This window comes from Juglans regia, chromosome 12 (genome assembly GCF_001411555.2).
Source record: "Juglans regia cultivar Chandler chromosome 12, Walnut 2.0, whole genome shotgun sequence".
Lineage (NCBI taxonomy): Eukaryota > Viridiplantae > Streptophyta > Magnoliopsida > Fagales > Juglandaceae > Juglans > Juglans regia.
In genome coordinates this window covers 18,856,803-18,867,603 of record NC_049912.1, presented here as the reverse complement: position 1 = coordinate 18,867,603, position 10,801 = coordinate 18,856,803, and the positions used below count along the sequence as shown (strand labels likewise).

The following is a 10,801-nucleotide window of genomic DNA, read 5'->3' as shown; positions in this document are numbered from 1 at the left end:
GCAATAAGCAATTATTCACAGGGATTTTTGGGTCGACGCTGCTTCGAAGGGGCGCATTTTTAATTTTATCTTTTGTAGCGATTTTAAACACATTTGTGGTGCATAAAATTCGCTGCAAATATGTTTGATTTTATGCTGCGATTTTAGTGATAATTGCAGCGAATTTAACCGCCGCAAAAGGTAAAAACCTTATGCCGACGCACAATTTCACTGCAATAGTCATTTTAGAACACACGGCGCCAAAACCTCAGAAAATTATTACATTTCCCCTCAAATCCCAATTTCACATTCGTCGTCCCCAACTTTCATCTTCTCCATTTCTCTCTAGCTGCAGATTACTCGCCGCCCACTCAAAATTTCCTCTAATCAACTTCCACAGAATGAAACCACTAACATCGGCACTGCTCCAGTCCAGTGATTCGAGCGTAAGCAATGTAAGTGACTCCACCCCATCGAAAACCCACTAATCGGCATCTTCATCAGTTTATGCTGAGTCGACATCAGTGAAAAAAGTCCCCTTTTTTTGCACCCTAAGGCTTTGTTCTTCATCATCGTCGACCCTTTCCGAATCAAAGTGGGTTGGAGTCGATTTTCCGTCCCATTCATCTCCTAATCCACTCAGCTGGAGTCGATTTCCCAAGGTAATTTACTCTGCTCTATGTCTTCATGGTTCTTAATGAAACCGTTTGGGTCAAGTAGAAATGGGGGTGTTTTGCTATAATATTTATGCTTAGGTTTTGAGAAGCACACACATTTGATAATCCCGAGCGGGAGGAAGTGTTTCATCATGTTTGTCAGGAATATTAATTTTTGTATGGCTTTCTTCGACTTTGGTAAACTTCAGAATGCTTGGGTTACGGGCACAATAAATTAAACCCAATGATGTTGTTTTTTTACCTAATACAACATCATTAGCATCTTCTGCATGCATGAAATGGGTTAAAATTATCAACATTTGGTTAGATGATGGATGATGAATTGTTGATCAAGTTTCTTATATTTAATTGATGAGTATAGGAATCCAAATACATGGACCACTTGTTTTTGCATCAGATTACATATTGATTTGGCTAATTCACATTGTTTTTTCCCCCAATGACCCACGTTAAAAATAATTGGAACAAAGTTTGGGGACCCATGAACACTAATTGGAACAAGCTATCTGCTGATCTTTTCTAGACATGGGTCTTGAAAGTCTCAATCCACTGTGAAGGCTGCAAAAGAAAAGTAAAAAAGGTTCTAAAGAACATGAGAAACTCTTGTTGCAACCGTCCAGAGGAATCTTTGCGTAACCGGCACGTCTTTTGATAAAAACTTTCATTTTGTTCCACTCTCTTCATTTCGTTCTCCCTCTCTCCCTTTCTATCAATTATGTACAGAAGCAACATAAAAACTCCAACTATCACTTGTCTTTAGCAATGGATGAGACGAAGCTACTTCAATCAAAACTTTCTGCAATAGAAAGGTATGCTAGCGTACTTCATGGCTCAATTTTTGGAAAACCGTAAAATATCTTCTTCAACGAGACCAAAGCGATAAGACTAGCGAGATGAGGTGCATTTTATTCTGAAAAAAGATGTGTCCAGATGAGGAAGGTGAATTGGCTAGTCCACGTTTGATTTGTATGCTTCAGAATAAATGGCGTTTTATTCAGTACAACTTCGCAAAAGTGTATTTCCTTGCAGTTTCTTGTTTTAATCTTTTTGGGGTAATGATGGAGATGAACAGCATGACTACCCTGCATCGTTGAGATGGAGATGAAAATCAAGAAAATTAATAGGAATTTCAATTCACTCATTTTCTTGTATTTGGAGTCTTAGAAACTTGTTGTTGGTTTGGTTGTTGTATCAAGGAAGAAATGCTGTAAATGCAGAAAAGCTACTACGATTTGGGCTAAGAATGCATGTAAAGTGTTTGATAAATTGTTAAAGAAAAAATCACTTAGCTGGTTTCTCCTTCAACCTCAATGCATTAATAGTGACTACTTCCTCTCTTCTTTTGTTCATTTTTTTTTTTATCATCTGACGTGGCAAAATTTTATCAGCCGATTACATCGCGGTTTCCCACCGCGGTTGTACGTAGCAATTCTGAAAGAACATTGATATGCTACTCCAAAACCTAGTATTAATTCTTTGCAATATTTTTTCATATTTATTTCTGATAATGGAAATTATATATGGTTATTGTTTTCCCCAAAAAAAAGGGTCTGCTTCATTTATACTGGTTCTATTCCTTTAATTTTTATTCATTTGTACTTATAAGTACAAATGAATAAAAATTAAGGTGTGATTAGCTAGCTGACGAGGTGGAACACCATGGTAACATTAGTAGTACCACTACCTTCGGAACATCAATGTTCTAATTCTCCTTTAAGTGGAATATCAAATCCACCTTCAACGATTAGGTATGATCTCATCTCACCATTCCTTTCCTTCCTCCTCGTTATCCAGCATGGTACATGTGATAACCTGATTAAGATTAGTAGTCGAAAAGAAGTACTAGTACTGTTAATTTTGACCTACATGTTCAAGATCGTAGCATGCATATATATATATATATATATATATATACATATATAAATGCAAATATATATGCGATGATCATTTAAATTAAAAGTTTTGTAAACTGATCATAATTTCAACATAGTAAGATTTTGTGAAAGTGATAATATTGCACTTTAATCTTTTTAAGATTCTTTTCCTAATTCCAAGCATGTCTAGAATCTATTATCTCAATGATATGGAGTAATGCACCTTCTAGAGAGGAAATCGATCATCTGAAGGGTGTAGTTGATGCTTGAGTTACGTGTGAGCTTCTCCATATTTTTTCTGAACAAGTACACATTATCAATCTTTGATATAAACAATATTAAAGAGTACTTCAGAAAAATATAAAATGCAAAAAGGAGAACGTAGGTGTATGTCCCTATTTCTTATAGATAATAAATGATTAAGAGGCCATTTGGATTGTGAGATAAGATGAGATGATTTATCAATAGGTTAAATGATAATTAGTTGAAATTAGATAAGATGAGATGAAACGAGATTTTATCTCACCTTTGTACATATTCAAAGGGGCCCTAAAATCTCTTATATTAATTATGATCTAATTTTATATCTAATAATGTTATTGTGCTTGAAAAAAATCATTCTGATCAAAAGAAATTAGATCAGTCTACATGAGAGAGGCTGCTTGAAATTATAAAGCTTTCAGTTTCAAATAAGTTGAGAACTGAGCTAAAGACTATAAGGGAAAAAATGGTCTATTATGAAGCAGAGTAATGTTAGAAACAAGTCTAGAACGTGTGAAAATTTCGTGCAATTCCTTTGAAAAATCCAGAACCCACCATAAAAATAAAGTAAGATTTTTCAAGGTGAGTCCTGAGTAAGTGATATTCTGAGTGCAATTCCTTTTGAAAAAAATAAAAGCCCATGTAGAATTATATGTGCTGACTCAATGTATTTGATATCCTGAGTGAAATGCATGCGATTCAAGTGTGAGCAGTTGAACCAAGGTACTTGTTTAGTATGTTTGAAGTTACAGTGTTGGAAGGCTTTTGTCTTCTGCAGGAGTCAAGGAAGTTGCATACCTTGCAGATGAGAATTTCGGCCAATGCGATTTCCAAATTGTATTTAAACTCTGGATCATTCTTACAAACTTTTAGTGCTTTTTTCAATATTTCCTCTGCCTCATCACCCTTCCCTAATCTCAATAGCAATAGTGCTTTCATCTACGATCATGATAACTGAGAGAATATAGTACACGATTGTATATATATATTGTTATTAACTATCGTGGATTAGTACTGGTTAATGATGCTACTAGTAAAGTCAAAATGTGTGTGTACCGTTAGTCAAGTTTGTTTCTTTACTATACAATCCATTAGAAGAAATGGGTCTAGTCATGTCTCCAAGTCAATATAATGAAAGGTTTTAGTCAACCAGGTTCATGTAGATATATGAGTACTCTTTTTCCTCTTTTGCTTTTTTGGGGTAGCATGAGTGTTTGAATTCATCCCTAAACTGTGGTTTGGGATTATATGGAATTGTAAACTGCTGTTTTTCTGCTATTTGGGGCTGACAGCCACCCTTGATCAGCCTACCCTTTCACTTGGACTAATTAAGTGATCACCCTTCTAATTATTCAATTCATCTTCTTTTGTCCGTGTTTTGGTACGATAATAATGCTCATTAACTGAAGCAATTAGTAAGCTAATTTGGATATTCTTCATAGTATGCAATAAATTTGTTCCCTATGAGGGCAAATTAAACCATGAAGAGTTCAATCAATTGCTGAAAATTGTTTTAGCATGAAAGTCACATCTATGTTTGATTAACCATGACAACTTTATAGCTGTTCTTTGCTTATTCAAGTATAGGATTAGTCTTTTGATTTTTTCTAGTACTTCAATGACAAATATATGTTATTGATAGTTGATGACCTTGCCACTTTTCGTACGTGAATAAATCTCACTTCATAGGCGATTTTTTTGCACCTCGTAAATCCCTCTTTACACTTTCTTATCCCATATGTACGTAGAACATATGGGATAACCTCTCATATCATCGTTCACTGAGTCAAATAAAGAATTTGACGATTCTTCTTTTTATTTAGATGGATAAAAGCTGAATGAATTTGAGTGATAGACTTGTCTCACCTACATATGCTGAAGGGGTTAAGAATTTCCTCACAATGGCACGAAACCATTCCATGGGGAGGGATGAGCACCGACCCTTTCGGAGTCGGAGGGCCCAACCTCTGACTCTGACTTCGACTTTGTCGGAGGTCGAATCCGACCTCTGACTCCGACTCCGACTCCGAGACATATAGAATCCGCTCTGACTCTAACTCCGACTTGTCGGAGCGAAGTCGGATTTTTTTATTTTTGTCTTTTCTAACTTCATATTTAACCCACTTTTTAAAAAAAAAAAATTTGTGGGCTTTGAAATTTCAATTTTCTCAACATTACAATCTAAACTAATAGAAACGATGCCGTATTGTATAGTAGTATACTAATTAATATGAATTTATTTTATATATTATATATATATATGAAAATTCATAAAAAAAATATATGATATATATTATTATATATGAATATTAAAAAAAGGGCACCGTATACGAAATATTAATAATACACTAATATACTTGATATATATATTAAATCTCTAATCTCTTATACTTGATATATATATTAATATATATAAATATTAGTAATACACTAATAGTATTAGTATATTAGTATTAGTATTAATATTAGTTATACTAGTAGTGATATTAGTTATACTAATACTTATATTAGTATTAGTTATTATTAATACTATATATTATAGTATTATACTAATAATGATATTAATACTATATATAGTTATAGTGATTAGTATAACTATATTAGTATTAGCTATAGTGATTTAGTATAACTATATAATATATTAGTATAAGTTATAGTGATTTAGTATAATTATAATACTATAAGTTATAACTATAGTCTATATTAGTATTAATATTAATTATAGTGATTAGCATAACTATATATTAGTATTTGCTATAGTGATTTTAATTTAGTATAACTATATAATAGTATTAGTATACTAATGTCTAATACTAGTATATCATTATAGTTAATAGTATCATATAGTAATAAAGTATTAGTAATTAATACTATAGTGATTTATATAGTAATTTATATATAGGCTTAAAGTGGTTTACTAATAGTATTAATATTAGGCCATAAATCTAATTTTTATACTAATGTATATTAGAATTAGTAATATATTTATCAAAAGGAATATGTTGAGAATTTATTAGGTCAAAAAATATAATTAATACAAGATATTGTTATATAAAATTTATATGAATAATACTTTAGTTATTATACATTAGTGTTCTATGTTATTATAAATTTATAGATTAGTGTTTATCCATTAGTATCTATATTACAATATTACATGTTGATGTTATTATGCATCTTAGTGTTTATAGTATATTATATATATACATTAGTATTACATGCTATTATATTTATACATTAGTAATTTAGAACAACATGGTAGTAATATTGTAAATTTTTAATAGTATGATATTTACATATAGTCATATACTAAACTATTATTAGTCAATTTAGTCTATATATTATAGTATAAATATATTATTTAACTAGTATATTATTGATTAACTAACTATATAAGATATAGTTGTATAAAATTTAAACAATTAATATATAGAAAAACACATCTTTTTATAAAATATGTATAAAATCGGAGGCGGAGGCGGAGGGTCGGAGTCGGATAGGAGCGGAGTCGGAGTCAGTTCATCAATGACTCCGACTCCGACTTCCAAGAGGAAAAAAACTCCGACTCCGTCTCCGACAAGTCGAAGCCGGAGCAGAGTCGGAGCGAAGTCGGATTGTCGGATTTTTGCTCAGCCCTATCCATGGAAAGTGATCGCATTCGGTGTCCTTGCCGTATATGTTGTAATAACCTCTTCTTGCCTATATTTGAGGTGGAGACTCACTTGTTCATAAAATGGATCAATCCAAATTACACCCAATGGATATTTCATGAGGAGGAGGAAATACTCCCCATCATTGACAACGACACCGATTCTGGGGTTGGAGTTGAAGACGCATACATTGATGACATGGATCGTATGTTAGATGACATACGGGCAGGCACATTCAGAGATGCTCCTGAAGACAACACTACATTGCCAACTCAGCCATCAATACCACAGCCCTCCCCAAACTCAACTTTTGACCAACTATTAGAGGATGCTCGACGTCCTCTTTTTGACGGTTGCACTAAATTCTCAAAGTTCTCATTCGTCGTGAAGATGTTACACATTAAAATGCTTGGTGGGTGGTCAATTAAGTCTTTTGATATGCTCATAAGCCTTTTGCAATCTGCCTTTCCTAATGCTAAATTGCCTAGTTTATATGAGGAGGCAAGGTCATTGGAGCGAGGTTTGGGTTTCAACTACAACAAAATTCACGCATGCCCTAACGACTGCATTTTATTCTGGAAGGAATATGTTAATCTTAATAAGTGTCCTATATGTAAGGCTTTGCGTTGGATGCCAAATACACATGGGTCACGAGTGATCCGATATTTTCTTTTAAAGCCAAGGATGCAGCGTCTCTTTGTGACAAACAAGATAGCATGTGATATGAGATGGCATAATTTCATTATATAATCTCTTCTTTTTATTTTTTGAATTAATTTATATTTTGGTTTAATTTATTATAAATTTAGATTAATTTTATATAGAACATAATTATATGACTTTGTATATAAGGATATATTATAAATATAAAAAGATATAAAGATATCATTGATAGTATAGATAAAATATTTGAAATGAATAAAAAATATTAAATAATATAATATTTAAATAATATAAAAAAAATAGATGAATTGATGTATAATATATTATAAAAATTATTATGTAAAATAAAAAAATATATATTTTAATAATATATTTTAAAAGAAAAATCTTTTGAAAGGGATCTTAAAAGGGGGTCAAAGTGCTTGTAATTATGGGAACAAATTAATTAAAGAGCGGGAGATACAAGAAGGGAATATATATGGGAAATGCTATATCTCCCGTTGGAGATTAGTGTATTTTTTATGTGTTTTTTTTTTAAATTATTTTTTATATAGATTTTTTTAATAATTTTAAATATTTTTAAAAATTAAAAAAATTCAAAATATTATTAAAAAATACTTTCTTAATCACGAAGTAAAATAAAAAAATATTAAAAAATATTTTTTTATTTTACTTCGTGATTAAGAAAGTATATTTTAATGAATTTTTTTTACTTTCTAATTAAGGAAGTATTTTTAATGATATTCTAAATTTATTTTATTTTTTTAAAAATATTTTTTATAATTTTTTATTTTACTTCATGATTAAGAAAGTATTTTTTAATATATATTTTTGTACTTTCTAATTAAGAAAATATTTTTTAAATGATGTTTTAAATTTATTTTATTTTTTAAAAATATTTTAAAATAATAAAAAATTTATATAAAAAATTACTTAAATAAAACACATATAAAATAAAACTACACCCAGCAAGAGCCCCAGCGGGGGCTGTAGCATCACCCCAAAAACCCCATGCAGAAGCAGGAACCCCACGCCGCGATGAAATCAAATCAATAGTACTTCAGAACATCGCTTTTTCTCAAATTTTCAAAGTTGTGGATCCCAACGCCAGCCTGTACCCAACGGTCAAAAAAGTGTCTTCAATTATGGAGTGAATTTCGGAGTGCTGTTTGTCGATCAATGTGTATAACCAGCTTTTCTGTAAAAACTCTGGACCCAAACACCCATTTTTCCTTCTTCTTTTTCAATACTCGAGAGTTAAAGCGTTTTGCTACCTCTTGTTTGAAATGAAAAAGACTCAATATATTATGAGAATTAGGTAAATAGCAGAAAAATGCAGTACTCTACAGCAGCTCTACCCACCATTTTCAAGCTCATAATCTTAACAATATTCCTACTGCAAGCCCTTCCTACTCTCACCAGTCTCTCCCCCTGCCGCACCTCCTGCGGTAACATCCCAATAAAATATCCCTTCGGCCTCGACGATGGGTGCGGAGCTCCGCAGTTCAGGCACATGTTCAACTGCACCAACTACTTGTTCTTCTCCACGCCTTCCGGCATCTACAAAGTCCAGTCCATTGACTACGACAAGAACACAATGGTGATCTACGACCCAGCAATGTCTACTTGCTCCATTCTGCAGCCCCACCACGACTTTGTTATGACCGATATTCAGTCCGTCATAATACCTCCGGCGCAGGACACCATCTTTGCCCTCCTCAATTGCTCCATCGACTCTCCCGTGCTTAACCATTACAAGAATCTCTGCTTCAACTTCTCCGGCCACTCCTGCGACGAACTCTACGGCGCCTGCAATGCTTTCCGGGTGTTCCATCTACTAACGAACAGCTCTCCGCCATGTTGTTTTACTGGGTACGATACAGTGAAGTACATGAGCATGAATATATTGGACTGCACGCATTATACAACGGTGATCAACACTGATAATTTGAAGGGAATAGGGCCTTTGGATTGGGTGTACGGGATCAAGCTTTCCTTCACTGTTGCAGACACTGGATGTGGACGCTGCTCCCAGTCTGGTGGCACTTGTGGTTTTGATACTGAGACTGAGGGTTTGGTCTGCCTTTGCTCAACTTCTGGGAATTCTACCAGAGAATGTGGTAAGAGTCGGGCAACTCTGCCGGTAGCCCGCTCTGCTTGAAGTTGCATTTTGCAATTTTTTTTTTCTTTTTAATTTTCTATTTACATTTTTTAATATTTTTTAAAAATAAAAAAATACATTAATACATTTAAAATTATTTTCTTAATTATTAAATAAAAAAATTAATTAAATTTTTTTTCCCAAACGGTTAAATTGAGCGGTCATTTGATGGGCAAACTAACTTTTTCCACGTGGTAAAGCCTCCCTTCAACTTTTTGCATATCCCAAGTTTGCACAAAAGTACTTTTTTTTTTTTAAGTTTTCTCGTTCTACAATCTTTATGAAGGTTTTATATGTGAAAAAATATTTGCAGTCGGAAGTCTTAACACACTCAATGCATTGAGTGAAAAAAAAAAAAAAAAATTGTAAGATGTGCTATGACTTCCGACGTAGCAAACCTCTTTATACATATCTTAGTATCCATCAGCTGGTTTATGCTAAACCATATATACATTTATTATACTCTTAATCACAGTACATTGATGTGACATTATTCATTAATTACTAAATTCGGTTTTTGTTTTTGAAACAATATCTTAAAGGGTTTGATCGCGACAATTATAACATGTCAACACTATAGGATAAAAATGTCAATATCATTCAATTTTTGAATTGATTACATTACGTTTACAAATTCATAATTATAATTATCATTTCTTATATAGTATATGGCATTTTTTTTTAGCATGAGCAGGGCGGCTCAGTATGTTTTGGGGCCTAAGGCACCATTTAAGTAAATGAGGTTTTAATTTAAAAATAATAATAATATTGAAATATAAAATAATGAGAATTTTTTAGATGCAAAAGAGCTACATATTATTGTTTTGCTTAATAATATTTATAAGCAATATAGCAATTTGAAAAATGCTCTAATTTTTCTGTAAATGGAGTATTATCCCTAATCCATAATACTTCTTTTAATGCTTAATTTTGAAAACAAATCAAGGCCATTAATATCAAAATACACATCATATTTTAGAAAATATTCAAGAGTAATATATCATTATTTTTGCCAATTCTATTCCAGTTTTACCTTTAATTGAAAATTTTGTACATTTTGGGCAAGATAATTTTTAGTAAAACTTTTAAATCTATTTTTTTTTTCTTTAATTTCTTTTTTGAGAATCATAATATATTTTCTTTTTCTTTTTATTGTGGGGGCCTCAAGGTTAGGGGGCTAGGCGGTGGCCTTGGTTGCCTATCCCTTGAGCCGGCCATGTGATGAGCTAATCTCTCCCCATTATTGTTTGTGTTACAGCTGGAGGCAGTATCACAGCTGAAGGACAGAGCCATGCTCCGAGGATTCTATTCCAAGCATTTGTGCTGATTCTGGGCACATTTCTTTGCATAAGTTTATGATAATCATGTGTTAATCTTTTTTGTTGGGAGCAAAAAATATGTGAAATCTTAAACTTTAGTCTTTTTCTTTTTCTTTTGTTCTTTTTCTAAGCTTAATCTGTAGACTTTAACTATTGAGAATCTACGACTTTGCTTGGGTTTTGAATTCTTTTCAGTAGCAAAGATGGAACTGCGTCT

General features: G+C 32.4%; 1 protein-coding gene across 1 annotated transcript; it reads left to right on the top strand.

The window, feature by feature from the left end:
* The first annotated feature begins 8,281 nt into the window (after nucleotides 1-8,281).
* LOC109014803 lies at nucleotides 8,282-10,786 on the top strand. The gene is made up of 2 exons (XM_018997300.2): nucleotides 8,282-9,224; nucleotides 10,524-10,786. The coding sequence occupies exons 1-2, from the start codon at nucleotides 8,438-8,440 to the stop codon at nucleotides 10,622-10,624; spliced, it is 888 nt and encodes a 295-aa protein (XP_018852845.1). The 5' UTR covers nucleotides 8,282-8,437; the 3' UTR covers nucleotides 10,625-10,786.
* Nucleotides 10,787-10,801: the final 15 nt, after the last annotated feature.